General features: G+C 45.2%; 1 protein-coding gene across 1 annotated transcript in view; it reads right to left on the bottom strand.

The window, feature by feature from the left end:
• Xpnpep2 (X-prolyl aminopeptidase 2) overlaps window positions 1–3,610 on the bottom strand; it is a 29,525-nt gene extending 25,915 nt beyond the window's left edge. The window contains exons 1-2 of the mRNA XM_052171496.1: window positions 3,194–3,610; window positions 1,239–1,372 (exon numbers count right to left, since the gene is read on the bottom strand). Of these exons, the coding sequence (XP_052027456.1) occupies window positions 1,239–1,287 (49 nt within the window). The 5' untranslated portion in view covers window positions 1,288–1,372; window positions 3,194–3,610. The remainder of the gene's footprint in view (window positions 1–1,238; window positions 1,373–3,193) is intronic.
• Between the last annotated feature and the right edge of the window lie 17,483 nt (window positions 3,611–21,093).

Here is a 21,093-nt window from a genome sequence, read left to right as displayed (position 1 = left end):
CCTAAGAAAGCAACCCAATATTCACGAAAAAATGTTATTTTAAGTGCCTACTGTGTGCCAGGCACTGGAGCTGTGTAAACGATCCTTTCTGACTTGAAAGCCCAGTGATCTCTTACAGTCCTTCTTCCCACCTCTTAGCACTTCGGGGCATATTTCCCTGGGGCCATGAAGGACTGAATTGCCATACTTCTACCTTATAAGTGGCTTGAGAAACAGACAGAAGGAAGGTAGCTGGGTTGTATGTAACATCATGAAAGCCCTGCTTGAATGACTTGGCCTCATAAATTCAAAGGAGAGATGATACCCATACTGTTAATCTAAGAAAATGAACCCCCAATTCTGTAGGAGCAGCTCTCTAGCAAAACGTTCCATGCCAACACAGGAAGTGGAACCTAGCCAATTCATGTTCATCTGAACACCAGGGTCTATCACTCTCTCTGTTTTCTTTGACACAGGGTGGTACCAAAGAGATAACCGGATACTGAATTAATCATCAGGTCCTTCGGTCAGAGAACAAAGAGATATTTTCCCTGGACCAGGGATAGTGGTGGGAAGCTGAACTGTGTTACCTAGTTGGAAACAACCAGGCCACCTGAAAGGTGTTGTCACATCTCCCCTTGATCTCTTTTCTTGACAAAACTTCAACATTGACCTTTTGTATGTACCAGCCCCAACCTGCCAGGTTCTTTATTGTCCTCGCAAGAATTCTGCTTAGTCAATTTAGAGAAAACTTCCACCCTTCAATATCAGATCACCTTCAAAATCAGATCAGATTCTTTACGCCCCTCCCCTTAATACCTCATCACCCTGGCCTGCCTTCAGTAAGAATCCTGTTAAGTCAGTTTCGCAAGAATTCTCCATCCTTGGACCTCAAGATTCCTCTTAGTAACTTTCTGGGCAGCAAGTCCTCCAGTACTCACTGGTTCTACGCCCCTAGCTGACTGCATTGTGTGTGCGCTCCACCTGGCCCTCTTTTGCGAGGCCTTTCCTGCAGTCATTTTTTAAAAAAGCCATCAATCTCACAAGACACGCAATCATTTTGTTTGCGGATGGAAAGGGGCCAAACTAGATTTGATCCAAGTCATGAAGGCCACACCAGCGGCTTTTTCTGCAAGATAAGGTGACAAAGAGGGAGGAAAAAAAAAAGATAACCTGGGTCCTAGCCCTTACTCCAAACTTTTCTGAGCCTGGAGAGATGGCTCAGAGCTGCCTGCCGGGAGTGGCTGGGGCACACATACCACACAGGAGAACAAGCCAGGGGCAGCACTGCCAGGAGGCTTGGGCCATTGGGTCTCCAGATGCTGGCGACGAGTAGATCAAGGGACTGGAGAGAGGGTTGGGTTGTTTGGTGTCCTCTTCTTCCAATCCTTTCCTGGGCAGAAGCAAACAAGGTTGATGGCTGTGTCTTGAAGTTAGAGGAGGATCCACTTCTAATCTTTTGTTTCAGGAGTCTGGACAGAAGTGCCTCGGGCTGCCCAAAGCAACCTGCACAGGTTTCTTGTGGCTTAGGGTAGGTAGGGTGTGAGCCTGCCCCAGGGCAGAGTCCAAAGATCTCTGAGATTGACAGCAACAGCTGGTCTCAATCAGCCAGCTTCTCCCAGCCCCCCTCTTCAGCAGCTCTACCCTAGCAGTTCCTGAATTCTGTCCCCCACCCTCCAGCAAGCTGTTTCCTATTAGCTCACTTCAGAGACTGGGTGCAGCCCTGCTTTTGCTTTGGGATAGATATTTGCTCCTACTTCTGTTCCTCCCCTAAGCCCTTCTGTGCTCCCCCTCCCGCCAAAAAAAACAAAAGCCAGTGAATGAGTGTTTGAGTGTTCTCAGACTCCTGCACCCAGATCAGGGAGGTTGGTTGCAAGTGGGGGAGGGAAGTGGGGGAGGGGTTACTGTCTTAGAACTGGTAACTGGCATGGGTTTCCCCACTAGTTCATCCTACAATATACCAGCAGACCTTCCCTCAGGATCCCCCAGTCCTGTTCAGCTGCATGTTCTGGGCTTTGCAAAACCTAAGCTGCTTAGGGACGTTGATATCTGGATCGCCTTTGAAGGCCCAAAGCTCTGAAGGGACCAGGGTCTGCCACTGAAGTGAGAAGACCCCCAAAGGAGGCGTCGGAAGGCTCCGAGAAGACAGTGAACTGGAAATACTCTTGCTACAGCTTCCTGAACAGAGTAGTGTGGCTTATTCCTAAACAGCAGAACTCACTGGGAGGGAAGCAGAAAGCTGCAAGCAGAGATCATGTGCGTGTGCGCTGGCAGGCACAGGCACAGGCACACTCCCTGTACTCTGTCCCATCAGGGAGTGTCACGCCACAGGGATTCTAAGACAGCTCCAAGGAAAGGCTCTCTAGAACCTTTGGGGTCCTGTGAGCCCAGAAAGAAATTCTTCCAAGTAACAATTATTAATTTCAATATGGGGTTTTGTATCAAAAGACCAGCCCAGTCTAGTCTTGAATTTACAATCCTCCTGCCTCAGCGTCCTGACTACTAGTCTTATAGGCATTGACCATCATGTCCAACTTTGACTTTATTTCTAATGTAACCGTAATTGATTACTGGTGGCTTTCAACCATCCATTTAAGAACGATGATACATTCCTAGCATAGATGTGGAAGGAATGTGAAGTCCCACTATTATCTGAGGAGTTATAGGTAACTGATTGCCCTTAAGGGAGGGAGAGTCTGTTTTCAGACATGTGCCCCCTAAGAGGCTCTGCATGCTCCAGTGGAGAGTCCCACACCCACTAACTGGACTCAGGGTATTAAAAAAAAGTGCAGCAAGTTGGCAGGGCAAAGGTGGGGTGGGATAGTAGAGGAGTTAGGGGGGAGATAACGGGGGTGTTTTGATCAAAACACATTATATATATGTATATGAAATTATCAAACAGCGGAAAAGAACATTGAAGTAGGGCCTTTGGTAGAGGGAAGGGGGTCTTTCTGGGACCTCCTGACAAGGCAGAGTCAAGCTAAGCGATGATACTATGTGATCTCTGTCTTCAGGGGGTGGGGGTGGGAAAGCAAGTGGCGGAAGTCCCCAGCCTCGGGGCCAAGAACTGGGAGAACTCTGTGTCATTCCATGACTGAAAAAGCTCTTGTCTCCCCCTCCATCCTGCTACTCTTTCCCACTGTTTCCACGACTGGTGAAGAAGTAATTCCCAGAAACCAGAGGTTAGAGGAAATGTCCACTCAAAGGCACTCACCTCCTGTTTGGGCTGTAGCACACGCCTCATAGGACAAGCACGGGCTCAAGCAGAGATAGCCTTAGGGGACAGTTGCTGTCAACAGTCATCTGTGTGGCCTCGGGCACTGACTTCACCTCTCTGAGCCCTCCGTTTCTTTACCTGTAACAAGCTGCTACTGGAAACTGTACAGTCTTCTAGCGCAACGAGGAGCAGAGCCCGTCAGCAATCAGTCCTTATGAAGCTGCTGCCTGGCAGTGCCAAGCCCAAATGCTCTGCGCTTGTGCGCGGACATGCTTGACCAGCAGCAAAACAAGTTTCAACTCTACTTTGTCCTTTCTGTCCTTGGCACTGACATTGCTGAAATGGCACTTATTGCTACAACAGTAAAGCTCAGTGAAACCTAGGTTTCAAAAGCAATCCAACGACCCAGGCAGCCTGCCTTCGCCTTCTGAACTCTGTCCTGGGATGTCTCCGCTTAGCCTTCCGCGTCCATCTCCTGGGACCTTGACTTGGCCTTGGTGGTGACAATGACCTCACAAGCCTGTTCCTTCCTTATCTCCTTATCAAGAAACTACTGTCTTTGCTCTCATCCTTTTGGGGACTTGACCTCAAACCTTGGCAACAGTCCTGAAGTGGAAAGCACTGATTGAGGAGAGGCAGGGTGACTGACTGGCCAAGGGTCCTTTGTATCAACGTTGTTTGGAAACCTTTGAGTCATACTCTACAGTTCCCCTGTGGCCTGCGTAGACAGTTTACTTCTGCTTTTGCATCTTTGGACTTAAGGCCTCAACACTAAAGGCCAAGTCCTGAAATTGGAGAAGTTGCTTTGTAGTCTCTCTCCTTTGCTTTCTTCCTTACCATCCTGACCTGATCTGGATCTGTCCTTTCTGTTTCAGAACAAACAAACAAACAAACAAACAACAAACAACAAACAAACAAACAAATAACATTTTATTTGGGCATTACAAGAAAACACAACTTTGCCTTCCTACCCTTACTTTATTCCTCTTTCCTTTCTGTGTCACCTATCCCTGAGGACGGGAGTTGGCTGTTACAGAATTTTGGCTTCATCAATGCATTTAGGACAGAGACTAGCTGAACAGGATTGACATGAGTTTGTTGACACTAAACTCCAGCAGTGCATAGACCAGCCTCTAAAGAATGTGACCTTCAGATCATTTGTTCAGATCAGTGTCAAAATGGTAAACAAAAAGTGTGTGTGTGTGTGTGTGTGTGTGTGTGTTTAATACAGTTCAGTGATAGGATACCTGCCTAGCATGTGAAACCTCACTTTCATCTTCTATAATAGATGGGGAAAAGCAAGCCCGGAAAATGCTGCTTTGTACATAAGTGTGTATGTCGATGCTGGTGAGCATGTGTAGGGTGTGGTCAATGGGGAAGGTTTGTTTTATGGAACTTGATCTTTAGAGTTATGTAGCCCTGGTTCTCCTCATCTGCTCACAGTAGGGCAGCAGATGGTCTTTTATCCTTTCCAGGCAGCGTGCTGGTTGGCCCTTTGCTGTGGCTGGTAGATTTGCTGAGCAACTCTTCTCTAGCGGCTCCTAACTGCTTGTGGCTCTTCCAAACTGCCTGCCAAAGCTCTTGCCTCTTCCTCCTCTTCCTCCTCCACCTCCACCTCTCCTGCTTGTTCTCTTTCCCACATCCTACTCCTCCACCTCTCCTCTTTCTCGCCTTCTCCTCCTCTATCCCCTGCACTAAATGAGTGGTTAGAGGCTAGGAACTCATGCTCTGTCCACCAGTGAGTTTCCTTGCATTCTGTACACACAGACAGACACAGATCTGGATGCCCAGCTGAGTTCTGTGCTTAGCCAGGCTTCTCACAAACCTGTGCTGCCATTTCAAAGACCTTGCATTGCATAAGGATCCTCGGCCGCAGCGCTGGTACTTGGCAAGACTCTTTTGTAACTTTCCTCACCATCTGTCATCTTTGGTAGCCAGATCTTTTGACTTCTCAACCATCTTGTGCCACCTTTCCCCCATCTCCACTCTCGCCACACCACCGTCGTCCTTCTCTCAGGTTTCTCTCTTCCTGACTTGGCCTTGCCATGTCCTCCTAATCTTTCCTCAGCCCTACCTGCTGCGCCTCTTCGGCACGTTCTTCCAGGCCACAGTCCCTCTGTTCTCAGCCCGTTCTTTCTTTGCCACACATCCTTAACCTTTCACCCATAGCAGCACTTGGGGCCTTGGTATTTCCTAGAATTTTTATTCCGTGACTCTCTGGACTCCAATCTCTTATTCCCCGAATATGTCTTCCCATCCATAATAGACTTTTATCCTTTATTCTACCCACATCTGACTTTCCACCATGTCGAATCTTCCTGTTTTTCTTGTCCACTTATCAGCAACCCCTAGTCCCAAGTTCCTTCTTATTTGATCCAAACTACATTTTCCTACTACATACCACTACAAACCACTCTTCTGCTCCTTTCCATTTGTCTTCTCAGTGCTCCTGCCCCCAGGACCTTTGTATATACCATCCCTACAAATAAGATACTCCTGTGTGTATGTGTGTTTGTGTGTGTGTGTGTGTGTGTACATGAGTATAGAGGATACAGGTAGACATCAGATGTCCTCCTTGATCATTTCCACTTCATCATCATCATCATCATCATCATCATCATCATCATTATTATTATATTGTGTAGTGTGTATAAGAGAGCATAGTCATCTGTATTCCATGGTTGACATGTAGAGACCAGAAGACAACTTTCCAGAATTGGTTCTATCCTTCCATCGTGTGAGTTCCAGGGTTCAAACTCAAGCTGCCAGGCTTGTGCCCCAAGTGCTTCAGTCCTCTGAGTCATTTTGTTGATCCCCAGTTTAATTTTTAAGATAGGCTCTCACTGACTCTTCGGCTCATCTATTTGGCTGGAGCAGCTAGCGAGTGAGTTTCGGGGCTCTGTCTGTCTCTACTGCCTCTCTGTGCTGAGGTTATAGAGGTATGCTGCTATACCTGACCTTTACACAGATGCTGGCCATCTGAATGCAGATCTTCATGTTTGTATGTCCAGCACTTCATTAAATGAGCCATCTCCTGTTGAGGAATATGCCTTTCCCAGACATTTCTCTTTGATTTTATATGGACTTCTGTTTGCATGTCACCTCTAAAGAGAAGTCTTCCCTGGTCTCCGTGCTTCGACAATACTTGTCATCATTCATCCTGTTTTAATTACTCTTCAGAGCATTTCCTTGGCATTATGTTCTGTATGTTATGTTTGCTTTTGTTCAGTACTATATCCCAAGGCCTAGACTACTGTTGTCATTTAATAGGCATCAAAATAATAAATATGAACTGAATGACTGTGTGAATCCCAAGGCATTTGAGCCATCTGTCTTCTCCATGGGAGAAGACATTTTAGCTCTGGGATTGAGGTCACTTCAGACTCACAGTGGCCAACCTTGGCAGGCCTCTTGATCTGCTTGTTTTTTTTTGTTTGTTTGTTTTTTTGTTTTTTGTTTTTTAACTTAATCCCGGGCCAGCTCCATTTCCCGTGGCCTTCCTTAGCAATTCCTGACACTTACCCCCATCCTCGAATCTTGAGTCTGCTTGCTTTCCTGGACTAATGGTCATTTGTACTGCCTGCGACTTGGAATTGTTAGAAACAGGTACAGTGAAAATCTGTGGACATGGAGAAGGATTTATCTAGGATCTATATCCAGAAATAGAAAAACTACATTTTCACTTGAATGGATTCTGTTAAATCGTCTGGGCTGGTTTACATCTGACCAACAGAGTATGAAAATAACTCTCCACAAAGTCATCAATGCTGGATCTTATCAATGTTTAAATTTATATCAATTTTCTGTGTTCATGTACATACACATAGTCATCTAAAAATATTTATAATTTCTATTGTTTGTGACTGACTTCCAAGTGAAATGGTATACTAAATTTTCTTACAGAATTGTAGGTGTATCTGTGTATGCGCGCACGTGTGCGCGCGCGCGCGCGCGCGCGCGTGTGTGTGTGTGTGTGTGTGTGTGTATGTGTGTATGTGTGTGTGTATGTGTGTGTGTATGTGTGTGTATGTGTGTGTGTATGTGTGTGTGTGTGTATGTGTGTGTGTGTATGTGTGTATGTGTGTGTATGTGTGTATGTATGTGTGTGTGTGTATGTGTGTGTGTATGTGTGTGTATGTGTGTGTGTATATGTGTGTATGTGTGTGTGTGTGTGTGCTTAGATCATTAATCCAAGTGGAGTTTAGATTTGATAAGAATTACAGATCCAACAGTGTTTTAGGCTTTTCCTCAATTTTGACAACTGTTCCCAAACCATTTATTGACTGGTACATCTTTCGCTCTGTGATTTGCAATGCCTTACTCAGCATGCATTACAATTTAGTATACTCACAAGACTGCACTAAGCTCTGGCTTCTTCCAGTGATCTGTGTCTGTGCCAGGATCCCACAGGTTTGTTGACTGCAGCCTGCGTTGTGTTTTGATAGTTGGTACTACAAGCTTTACTCTATGTTTTTCAAATACTTTTTGTCGTGCTACATATTTTGTTGTTTACATAATCAGCTCATCAAGTCCTATAAAAACCCCTATTATTGTTGGAGTCAAGATGGCTTTAGATGTTTGGATTAATCTCAGAGACAAAAAGAGCCTCATTGGAACATGTCTAGGTTTTTTTTTTTTTTTTCTATTTTATGACTTTCTGTGTGAAGTTTCCCATCCCTACCCTCTGTTCTTTGGTTTTAGTCCTAGCCTCTCTACTAAAGGTCCTCGTGCAGAGGTACCAATGGCTTTAATGATGCTCTCTAATCGATAGTGGGGCTCACCTTGAAATGAGGCAGGATTTTGTGACTACTTTAAAAATGAGCAGATGGTGAAGCAATTTTCCACCTTCCTCACCCCTGTGAGGGACTTTTAGACTGGGTTAACTGATGTGGGAAAACATGCTCTAAATGTCAACAGCGTCATTCCATTGAGTCCTGGGCTGAAGACAGAGGAGGAGGCAAGCAGAGGAGGCCAGAGCGCATCTCTCGGCTTCCCAGCTGCAGATGCAGTGTGGGCAGCTGCCTCCCGTTCCCGCCACCAGGCCTTCCGCGCTATCATGGTCTGTACCTTCAAAATCGAGGGCCCAAACACACTTTTCCTTCCTTAAGGTCCTTTTGTTAGATATTCTGTCACAGCACTGTGGAGAGTAACTAATACGAGCACGACTCCCCTGAGGGGTAGCTTCAGTATCTTCGGAACTTCTTCATCTGACTACTTCTTTCCTAAAGATTCCTTCTCTAAATCGCACCCCACTGGACAATAGAAGCTCTACATGAGTTTTAAGGGACACAGCACTGAGTGCTTAGCACACGGAATCAATCTTCAAGAGGCTATGCAAGTGTTCCAACTATCCCGGGAACTTCTAAGCGGCCAGGGAGCTCAAAGCAGCTTATGAGAAAAGCGCCTTGGAGAGAGGGTGAGACCACCACAGGAGAGGCATAGATGCTGGACCAGCTGCATTAGCTCTCCTCCACCCGGACCCCTCCACCCCCCCCAGTGCCCTGGTTCTGCCCACTTTCTGGACCACATGAGAAACCCCAAGCTAGATGACTCCCAAGCCACAGACATCTTGAGAGATACCACGGTAATGCCATGGTGTTTGCTGCTTAAAGTCAGTAGGTTTTCCTTACTTAGCAACAGCCTTCTTAAATAAAGGACCACTTTGAGAGTATTGATTTCGCTGTGGCAGTTCACCTGAGAGAACTCTTCCCTCCTTTCGAATCCTTGAGAGTTATTCTTAGGTTTTTCCTTGTGGCCATGGCTGATTCTGGCCAGGCATGTTGACCAAAGCCCATAGTGGGCTCCACTCTGGAGGTGGTGGGAGGAATGGGAGCTCGAGGCCTTCTTGGGCTGCATTGCAACACCCTGTCTCAAAACAGAACAAAACAAAACAAAACAGACTCCATTCACGGTTGCTTCTTCTCTGTCCTCTTTCTACATTGTTTACTCCTTTAGTCATCGTGTCTGAGCCTCAGTGTTCTTCTCTCCTGATGACTCACACTTGATGCAAGATAACCTCACTCATCTATAAGCCAACACCAACTCAGATGGCTTTCATGAGCTCTGAACTCGGGGAACAAATTGCCTACAGAAGTCATAATCAGCATAGCCGAAATGCATTCCTTCATTGCCCTCACACTACCAACATGTTCCTCTGGACCTAGATGCCTAAGCCATAATCCCGAGGGCTATTTCAGATCCCCTCTTCTCCTCCATCTCCTAAACGCATCTGAGGGTCGTCACATTCCCTGTGTTCTCATTAACTGCTGCCACAGACCCTGACAGGCAAGAATGTCTTTGTCTCTTCCCCTCCAAGCTACCCTCCACGACACAGTCAATGGTTAATAATCTAGAGCTTTGGAACTAAATAAATCTGCAACTATGCCTCATCTTTGCCCTTCACTGAGATTTTAAGCATGCCATTTAATTGTCTAAGTCTTAGTTTCTTCAGTGGTAAAATGGGAACAATGATCTTACCTATTTGCAAAATTGGTGCCAGCATTCATTAAGATAATGTGTGTGTGTGTGTGTGTGTGTGTATGTGTGTGTGTATGTGTGTGTGTGTGTGTGTGTGTGTGTGTTACAGCACTAGGCACACAGCAAGTGCTCAATAAATGATAAAGGAATGTTTTAAAATGGGATTTAGATGAGAATCTGTATGTCCATGGGAACTCACCTTTTCTGAAGACACCTTTTCTGGTCTCACAGACTCTATCAGCTGTGGCAGGGCTATGCTTGGTCTAAATAGGAAAGGTTTCATGTGTGTAGGTCAGGGGCAGGCGTGCATATTGCAGATGACATGCACATTGTTGAGGAGGTCTGAGTGCACCAAGGGCTGGAAGGAACTGACAGCCCTTCTCCAGAAGCTGGGGCCAGCACATCAGGAGCCACACAGCAGAGGGCAGCAGAGTTTGGTGCGATTGCAGCTCTCTCTCTCTGGCTTGGAGTAGAACATGGGATGAGAAACCTAAAGGAAGAATTTGGGGAGTCTTAATTCCAAATTGGAGTTTGGTTAGAGCTGTCCAGGGATAGTAATGTGTTTGGCTTCAGATCACAGGACAAGAAACTGACGTATATTTACATATCAAAGCAGACCTGGCCACCAGGGCCTCTCAGCATCCCTCAGTTCCTACCCAGCATGCCCTGCCCTCAACCCTGAATTTTCCAGGCCAAGGGCTGGGCTGCCCTTCCCCCAGAGGCTCTTCCCTATATAATCCAGACATTTTGGTTTCCACAATCAACTCTCTTTCCTCTCTCTCCTTTTTCTCCTCTCTCTCTCTCTCTTTCTCTCTCTGTCTTCTTTCTTGCCCTCTCTCCCCCTATGTCGACTCCCCTGTCTTTGGTCTTTGGGGCCAGTGAACTCACCCAAGAGCAGCTTCCTAGTAACCCTGCCTTTAACATAATCTAATCTGTCTTGAATTGCCTCAGTTCACCACCCGGACCATAACTTATCCCAGTTATGGACACACATTCCTTTTAGGGCCTGCGATGATGATGAATAAATAAGCAGGATAGCTTAAGAATAGAGGGGACTGGAATTTTCCAGTGGAAGCTGGGTGAATTGGGATGTTTATAAACTATGGTCGTGGCTCTCACTCCCCGTGTCTATTTGTGTTTTCATTTTCTAGAAGTCTGAGTGGGCCTTCTAAGGATAGAGCTACCAAAGGGGAGCCTCAGACTGCTGACACACTTTTTTGAGAGGGAGATGATGAGCATATGGCAGAGGTGAGAACTATATAAGGTGTGGGTTACCGAAGACTCCGAAGAAAACCTGAGCTGAAAGAGTGGGTGTGGCTCGCCTTAGGGCATATTTTTAGGAGTAAGCGTAAACACTAACTGAGAAACAGATATCACTAAAGACACGCCCTCACAGTAACCAAGTGAGCCTTAATCAGATACTATACTATCACACTGTACAGATAAAGAAATGAAAGCCCCAAAGCTAAGTAAGACTTTTGCCCAGGCCGCACAGTTAGCTGGTGTTGTATCTAGGATATCAACACCCTGCCTCTGGGGCTTAAACTCTTAACCACTCCATTCTGCTTCTTGTCTAGAGCAGGTTTTCTGGGCATGGTTCTTTTCCACCAGAGAAAATTGTATTCTATACTCTGGCTGGGTACATAGGTTTGAGAAAGAAGCTTGGGTGTGGTGACCACACCTTTAGTCCCAGGTAAATTCTGTGAGGTCTAGGCCAACTTGATCTACATAGAGTTTTCAACATAGTGAGACCCTGTCTAAAAAATGATTTTATAAATCAAGTATTTACTGATAATAAGTCAGTAAAGAGATATAGTTTTTTGTTGTTGTTGTTGTTGTTTTTCTAGACAGGGTTTCTCTGTGTACCCCTGGCTGTCCTGGAACTCACTTTGTAGACGAGGCTGGCCTCGAACTCAGAAATCTGCCTGCCTCTGACTCCCAAGTGCTGGGATTACAGGTGTGCACCACCACCACCGCCCAGCTATGAAGTGGCTTTTCAGTTAGTCCTTGTGTGAGGTAAATGCTGTAATTTTTCTTCTCCCCTCTATAACTTCCCTGCTGTATGATATTCCTCCATGTGTGAACTATGCAGTGGATGTAGGCTTGGTGTGCTTCCTACAGAGAATTCCTGCTGACCTGTGTTTTGTTTTAGGGGACTTCTTTCCCAGCCAGCGCAGCCTCTTCTGGGATGCCTTCCTATACCACGTTGTCAGTGTATGTCCAAGGACAGTGAGAGAAAGTGAATGTAATCTCAGTCATTGAATAATCCTCTACCCAATTGTTTTGTACTATACTGTTGCCTTTTGTTGATTAAACAGTTGTTCTGATTCAGCGTCAGTGGAGCCATTCGCCCACTCATTCATCAGTCAGTCATTACTGAGTGCCTGCTGTGTGCCAAGCAGGATGCTACATTGTAGGGATACAGAAATAAGCCAGGCATGAATGGTCGATGCCCTGAGGAAACTGCCACTTAAATTACTACCCTTAAGGTAGAACTTGGCATCTCCCATCTGCTCCTTCCCCACTGCCTTAGCTTTCGGTCTCATCACTGGATAACTGCAGCTGGTCTGCCAGCTTCCTCCTCCCCTCCCCCGCCCACATGCATGCAGCACGCCAGCACGCACTTCGATGACAGCAGACAGACTCTGCCTTTGAAAACATCCCTTTCAGCATGTCACATCCTTCCCCTGCTCAACCTGCTCAGAATCCTTCAGTGACTCCCCACTTCCTGTCAAATGGCTTCCACATGCCTTCACCACCTGGCCAAATTCAAGCAGCTGGGTGAGCTGATTCTGCCCTCCCTGCTGGGCATCTATCTCCTATGCCTCCCTCTGCTCCAGTAGAGGAGGTCTACTCACTGTCCCCAGAGGCTGCCAGAACATTCCTCTTATCTCTTTATTTCTGTCTGTCTGTATTCCCAACTGTCTATATCTACATATGTATGTATGTATGTATGTATGTATGTATGTATCTGTCTGTCTGTCTGTCTGTCTATCTTCTATCTGTATGTCTTCTATCTAACAGGGTTTTGCTATATAGCTTGGGGTGGCCTCACGCTTGCGTTCCGGCATTCTAGGATGACAGCTTCTTCTTACCTTTCGCTCCATCCCCTCAAATCTTTCCTGGCCATGAGAAGCTCCAGATCGGGCGCTGCGTCTTATAGGACTTTCCTCTTTTGCTCTCCCTTCTTGGTGACCTTTGGTCCAAACTCTAGCTGATGCCAGGGTCAGATGAGATGCTTTCCAGGGCAAATGCTTTCTATCACTCATCCATCCTCACAGATGCCATTTTCAGAGACATGTATTCTCTACCAGAGAGTGTGGTTCAGTGTGTTCCAAGACACCGTGACACCAAATCACCATAACACTCTCTGAAGTGTGTCTGTCTATCTTTCTAATGAGACAGGCTTGAAAAAATTGGATATTTAGAGTGAGGTTGTATTTTCAGAGAGGCCTGCCTAGGAAACAAGTGTTGTCTTGAGAGAAAGGTCATTACCCCAGAAGTCAGCCATGACACCAGCTTTACCTCTTTCTGGTAACCTAAGCTCAACACTACATGCTTGTTAAGCTCTTTAACAGCTGTTTTTTTTTTTAATGCATTGTTATTTACACTAGTTCTGAATCTCTGTTTCTACTTTGTCATTGTTATAAGCAACCTCAAAAATTTTAGGGAGACAGGATAAGGGCTATTAAACCTAAGCAAATAACATCTACTTCTCCTGTCTCCATTCCCACAGGGAGGTGGATACCGACGCTGGGTGAGCCTTCTCATCCTAATGCTGCATAAGGCTTTGAAGGAAAGGCGATACAAACCAGAAGCCAAAGGTCAGTTCCTTCTGTTAAATAAAAGGGCGCAGAGTCTATGTCAGGTCCTCTATCAAAATGCCAAAGCATTGGCGTGGACTCTGTTTCCTTCCACGGCTTTAATTTGTATTTTGGGGGAGCCATCAGGTGGCAAGGGGTGATTCATGCTTTACTTATGTCTCTTGTTTATTTCCTTTCCTCGACCTTCAGAATTTTTTTCAGCTTACTGTTTGTTCCGGGTTTTGACAAAGCACCAAGGTACATGACTTGTGTTAGTAGCTTTTTTCCTCCCAAATCTCCTCAGGAAAAAAAAAATGGAAAGGAAGTGACAGTATTCTCAAACCATCTTTTATTCCATTACTGCCTGGATTGCACCTGTTGCTTCTAAGACCACCTCCCAATCATTTCCTTTTACAGTAAAACCTCATTAAAAGAAACTCCCTGAGTACCACCTGCGTATGGCCTGGGCTCTACCTGGCCTTACTTTGACTACTATCAGTGAAGAAATGGATTGCATAAGTAAGCTGGGAGCCTCAGGCCTCCAAACTTCTAGGAAACAAAGGTCATTGCTTGGGCAGGACCGCTTTTGTTCAAGTGATTGATGCTGGGCAGTCTTCTCATTTCATTACCGCAATCTCTTAAGACTTCGAATAGGCACAATTTGTCAGCCTTCTTCCCGTTACTGTGCATTATTTGAAGCAGTAAAGCTTCATTTCCTTTTTATTACACTCATTTATTTATGGGGAATGATAGGCATGTGCCACTGCCCACATATTGAGCTCAGGGGTCAATTTACAGAAGTCAGTTCTGTTTTTTTCTGTCTCGTGAGTCCTGGGTATTAAACTTGGGTCATCAGGTTTTGCAACAAGCACCTTTAGCTGTTGAGACATCTTGCTGGCCCCTAGCTTCCTTCATTTCTTTATAACCTATGGTACAGATGGTTCACTAATTTGAAAGGCTACCTCCAATTAGTTTCAGTAAATGAGGTTGGACTGCATTCAATAGCAATTTATTGATTTCTTTCATCAGACAAATGACTCTTTGTAGGTAAAAATTCCAGAAAGACCAGATTAGGGGGCTGTCCTTAAAGACACAGATAAAGGATGTACCTGCCTGTCTGAGTTGGAACTTTAGCAGTAGGCATCCCCACTCACTGATACAGACACATTTTTGTGGCTTTGCCTTTTGTGGTTAAAACTGTGGGCTAAGCTGGGCGGTGATGGCACATGCCTTTAATCCCAGCACTTGGGAAGCAGAGGTAGGCAGATTTCTGAGTTCGAGACCAGCCTGGTCTACAGAGTGAGTTCCAGGATAGCCAGGGCTATACAGAGAAACCCTGTCTTGGAAAAACCCAAATAAACAAACAATTAAACAAACAAACAAATAAACAAACAAACAAAACTGTGGGCTAAAGTTCAGATGTAATATATGGCTAGGATTGGGGATTAGTTGTGTATGATGCCTACTAAATTGCTTTGCCTTTTGGCTTGAAGACTCTTATTTGGTGATTAAGTGCTGAGCCTTTGGATGAAAAGATGGGCAGCCAGTTACCAGGGTCCACTCTGTGAACAAGGTTAGGGAGCATTCTGGGATAATGCTGCTACACTATTGACAATAGCCAAGATATGGACCAATCTCATCAACTGATGAATGGGAAAAGGCAATGCTATATCAAAATTTTTTTTATTCAGCCATAAGGGGCAAATAAATCATGTCATTTATAGACAAAAAGAATGGAACTGGAGATCATTGTGCTAAGTGAAATAGCCTAGAATGTAAAAGACAAATATCACATGTTCTCTCTCATATGTGAAAAGAGGTAGAGGACCAGTATAAGGGGTGTAAGAGAGGGTGAATGGGAGGCAGTAGGATGGAGAGATGGCTTAGTGGTTAAGAGCATTTGCTGCACAATCCTAAGAACCTGAGTTTGGATCCTGGTACTTATGCAACAAGCCACGTATCTTGCAAACTCCTATAGTTACAGCTTAGAGTGATTCAACTTCTCGTGTCCATGCACACATAGGGAACATGTATTAGAACATCCATGTGTACACACACACACACACACACACACACACATACACACACATACACACACACAGAGAGAGAGAGAGAGAGAGAGAGAGAGAGAGAGATACCTAAAATAAATATTTTTATTTGATTTTTTCAGAAATTCTCTTTTTAAAATTTTAATTTTAATTTATTTCTTATTTACTTATTTTATGTGTATGGGTATTTCACTTTCATGTATGTCTATACACCATATGTGTGGTTGAGGTCTGGATGGGTCAGAAGAGGCTGTTAGGTCCCCTGAAACCAAAGTTTCAGATGGTTGTGAGCCACCATATGGATTCCTCATGCTGAACCTGGGTCCTCTGGGAGAGCAGCAAGTTCTTTTACCTGCTGAACCATCTCTCTAGTAGTTCAAGGTCTCTTTTAATAGAGTTTACTAAGGGCCCTGGCTCAGTGGTTAAGACTCCATATTGCTTTTGGCAGAAGACCGGACCTGGGGTCTCAGTAACCATGTTGAGCAGCTCACACCTGCCTGTAACTTCAGTTTCAGGGGAATCCAACCCTTTTAGACTCCAAAGGCAATTCTGCTCATATGTGAGTACTCACACATGTAGAATCACATACATATATGAAAATTAAATAAATAAAAAACTAAGAAGGTCTATTAGGATTGGAAAAAATGGCTCAGAGGTTAAGAATACCGAGTGCTCTTCCAGAGGACCCAGATTCAATCCCCAGCACTGATGTGGTGGTTTACAACCAGCTATATAACTCCAGTCCCAGGGATCTGCTGCCCTCTTCTGGCCTCTAGAGGTACTGCATACACAGACATGCAGGTGAAATACTTCCATACACACAACATTAAAACAAACAAACAAACAAACAAACAAATGAAGAGAATCTACTATTATCATCCTCACTGTGCAAGCCACTTATAAAAGCCACTTTTAAAAGAGTTTGGTGGTAGTGGTATATACCTTTAATTCCAGCACTCAGGAGGCAGAAGTAGGACTTTATGAGTTCAAGGCCAGCTCTGTCTACAGAGCTAGTTTCAGGACAGCTAGGATTACACAGAGATACCCCCCTTCAAAGAAACAAAAAAGAATTTAAAGACAGAGTAACAAGGGTGTATATAGCATCAAATTACAGAATATACCTGTATGAAAGTGTCATGAGGGAACCCATTGTTTTATACAACGAAATTATGGCAATAACATGAAATCTTTTTCAATAAGAAAAAGGAGGAGAATATAGACCAAAACCATGCTGGGTTAATGGTAGGACTCAGCTAGAAGCTAGGGTGAGATCCTGCAGCTAAAGAGCTGAGCAAGGGGGCCTTCCTTTTTCTAATCTTGACTGCTGGCTTACAGGTAGCTCTATAGTTTACCTGAATTTAAAGCCCAAGATATCTACAGCAAGGGGAGACTAGAAGAGGAAAAGGCTCATTTTTTAGTAGCTGGTAAAGCAAAAAAAAAAAAAAAATGGTCAGACTCCAAATAACCCTTTGAAATATGAGGCTTTCTTTGCTATGAATTTTGATCTCAGGGACTCTAGCCATAGGGTGCTCCTGGGGTTTGTTCAAGACAAGTTGTCTATTTTCTATCTTCTACCTCCGCTGAGGGCAGAGAAGAAAGGTGGTGGGCTGGGCCCCCTCGGACCATGCATGAAATATGAAATGACAATAGAATTGCTGCTCCAAATGCTGGGGAAATGGATTTCTCTGATCTCTTGGGAGGAATTGCAATTACCAAGTTTTGAAAAGCCCAGGGAGCATGTGGCCGAGGGCTGCTTTTCATTTGGGACAGGAAGGGACAGCCACGAAGGGTGAGACTGATAAGAGAGAGGGCGTGAAGCCCCACTTCCCCCTGCAGGATGCTGGGGCTGGGCTGGGTTGGAGAAGATGCAGCAGGAGGTGTTGCTGACGATGGGGAAATCCACCCTACTTGACCTAAATACTCCCAAGCACTCTATTAGTTCATTATTATTATCATCTTTGTTTCAAAAATCAGGACCGTGAGTAGTGAGAAATGCAGAGCCCGCACCCTGCCAGTGGTGCTGAGCTGGGCTTCCATTTCATTGCCTTTATGACTTATTGTTACTGTGAAGACCAAGTTTGTCTGGAGCAGTAGAAAGTCAAGGAGAAGAGGCTGGGGGAGTTGTGGTAGCAGGATCCATTAAGTCTCCGCAAGTGGTCTCAATGTCAACAGCTTGTATAGTGTAATGGTTAAAAGTATATGCTGGGACTTCCACAGTCTAAGCCAGGGACCTAGATCCTAATCCCAGGACTGCTACTTCCTGGCTGTGTTATTTTAGGTAAGTTACTTATCTCATAACACCCCAGCTCTTTTATCTGTGAAATGGGATGCAGGGGTAATAGTCATACCTATTTCAGGAGTTACTGTAGGATTAAGTCAATGCAAGACTGGATTTAGGCAATGTCTAACACCTAGGGAAGGCTCCCCACAGTCTCCCATCAAAAGCAGAGCACAACAGCTGGGCCCATTCTCCCCTACTACCTACTTTAGCATAAATGTACCACTACACTTACTTTCCGTAGTACTGAGGATCAAATCCTGGACTTCATGCCCACTAAGTAAGCATTCTACCAATGAGCTACAGCCCCTGCACTCGGAGAACCCTTTTTGTTCTGCAAAGAATTACGCTTTTGGTGTAAGTGAACTTTGGTTCAGTGGATAAAAGGCAACAAGAGAAAGGGCTACGGCCTCAGATACCACTCAGTGGGCCTAGTTCTAGGGTCTCAGTCCAAGGCCTTCAAGATGGCATAGCCTGTCGGTAAGAACAGCCAGACATACCTGGGTATAACTCTCAGCTGTGTCACATTGTGTTACTTCGGGTACTTTCATCTCTCTCTCTGTCTCTCTGTCTCTGTCTCTCTGTCTCTGTCTCTGTCTGTCTCTCTCAGTTTTCCCATTGGAAATGGGAATTGCATTTATACCTTCCTTACAGGGGTTTTATAAGCATGGACATGTATAGAAAGCAAAAAAGTAGTACGTGCCTGGCGGGTAGTGTTGTGTTTGTTGATCTTCCCCCACCCCAAGAAACCAAGGAGACGAATGAGCAATGAAGGAAGGCCGTGGCAATCCTCCCCACCCTCCCCATCCTCCCCACCCTCTCCCCTCCCCGACTGACCGACCGACCGGCTGGAAGATGCTCCTGTCCAAATGGGAAATAGAAGCCAAAATAGCACAATAAAGGAAAGGAAGTGCTTGGGGGAGCAGATGGGCTCCCACTTGCAGCCCTGAGGAATGTGCTGACTGTTCAGGAACAGGACTTTGGCAGTCACTTAACACAATCACGAAGCAAGGGGAAATGATCGCGTCTGTCACCAAGGTCAGTGCCAATTTGTTTAAGAAAGTGGTGAGGCTGAAAAGGAGGATATGGAGAATGAGAGGCTCTGAACATCCCCAAGCCAGCTTGCAAGGTCTCCTGGGCAGCAGTCCCAGGTGAAAGTGGCCCTGCTCCCCCCACGTGCCCTTCCAAACTTCCCAAGTAAGCAGCCTTTACCCATGACTAGTAACCTACCTGGGCTTGGTCAGTTCACGCACATGTATTTCTTTTATTCTATAATGGCTACTATGCCAGGTACTGTGCTAGGAACCATGGGAGCTCTTGGGCCAAATGATACAGGTAAGGTGCTTTTCAAGAACGCACAGAAGATCGAGGTCATGTTCCATAAAAATTGGGAAACCATCTGAGAAAAACTGCAGGGGTCAGGGACCGAACAACTGCCCTCTTCCCAAGGGGGTAATCTGGCGGAAAGAGAATGTCTGGAAAAGATAATGCTTAACGTGAAATAACTTCTAATGGTAGAATTAGCAGGGATGTTATTTCCTGAGGGTGGCGGGGCTGGGGCAGACTGTAAAGTCATTATAGGGAACTTTCAGCCTCTACCAATCCCTTGACCAGTAGTAGCTTTACACATTAAAAGAGACTTATATGTAGAGCATTTACAGTTACATCCTACCAACTTTGAGTGCCTACTGTGTGCTGTGTATGATGCTAGGGACTCTTCCATGCTTTCAATATATGAAATCTATATATATTTCAGCATAATTTGGCATGAATATAAAAAGGGCTATAGTTACAGTACAACCCAGTGGCTCTCAAGGTATGGATCAGTAACATCAACTCCACCTGAGAACTTGTGAAAATTGTCCATTCTTATGCCCATTTTTTGTACACTGTTAGAAACTCAGAGGAATAGGCACAATTGTTTGGCCCTCTAGATGATGTTGATGCATGATTGAATTTGAGAACTACTGATATACACAGCCAAGGCTAGCCTATAAGTCTTTATATAGACTTAACAGTCTCAAACTTGCAGTAATCCTCCTGCCTCTGCTTCTGAGCCTTGGGATTATAGATAGGTATGCACCACCATGCCTGGCTTCCACGGTGATCTTTAAAATGGGCTCTGATTTGTTGGGCTGGGGACCTTTTGAAAAGGGAAAAGGGACAGCAACAATTTCGTGATGGCTTTCCAGTTCTGTGACCAAATACCTGAGGAAACAACTTGAGAAAAAGTTTGCCTTCGCTTACAGTTTCACGGGTTGCAGTTCATGGTGGCTGACTCTGTGGCTTTGGGTCTGGGGTAAGATGGAGTGTTGTGGCAGTGGAAACCTGTGGTGAAGGAGGCTGAGCACGTCATGGCAACTAGGAGGTAGAGAGTCCGAGAAGAACCCAGGGACTTGAGCCAGCCTCCTAGGCACACCCCTAGTGACTTCCTTCTCCCAACTAGCCCCACCCCCTAATAATTCATTCAGTTTTGAATTTATCCATATATTGATCCACTGATGAAGATAGAGTATCCATGACCAATCACCCCTCAAGGCTCCCTTCTGAACACTGATCCACTGAGGACAACACCTTCAATATATGAATAAGGAGAACATTTTCTATACAAACTCTTTAGTTTTATTTTCATTTACTTTACATATTGAGCTGTCATGTCTCACACACACACACACACACACACACATACACACACTAAAGAGATGGCTTAGCAGCTTAGAGTGCATACCACTCTCCCAGAAGATCTGAGTTCATTTCCCAGTGCCCATTTCAGGTTGCTCACAACCACCTGTAACTCCAGCACTAGAGGATCCACCAACTTCGTCTAGCCTGTGCTGGCACCCAAACACACTTGGCATATATACATGCATACATGTAAATTAAAATAAAGCCACATATTTACAAAATAAGCAAATATATATATATACACACACATATACTTGGGATGCAAAGGCGGTGGATCTCTATTAATTCAAGGCCACATTGGTCTATATCGAGTTCCAGGCCAGCCTGTCCCTCCACCAGCAATATGTTCTCCAAACAGAAAAGTTTAAAAACCCTGAATAATGGATTCCCTTCTGCACTATACCTTTATTTGTACAGATGGGGAACATTGGGACCTCAGAGGGCAGAGCTGTAAGAGGCAGGGATGGGATTGTCACCCAACCTCTTAACGACCAGCTCAGTGTCTTATGAACAGAAACAGGAAGGCAAGCCTTGAGCCTTCCTTTATTAGGATCCTGGGGCTGTCAGCGGCTCTTTCTTGTTATGCCAGGAAAGGCCAGAGACTTC

The sequence above is a fragment of the Apodemus sylvaticus genome, chromosome X, assembly GCF_947179515.1.
Source record: "Apodemus sylvaticus chromosome X, mApoSyl1.1, whole genome shotgun sequence".
In the NCBI taxonomy this organism is placed as follows: Eukaryota; Metazoa; Chordata; class Mammalia; order Rodentia; family Muridae; genus Apodemus; species Apodemus sylvaticus.
The sequence above is the reverse complement of the archived record's forward strand: the minus strand, read 5'-3'. Positions and strand labels throughout refer to the sequence as shown.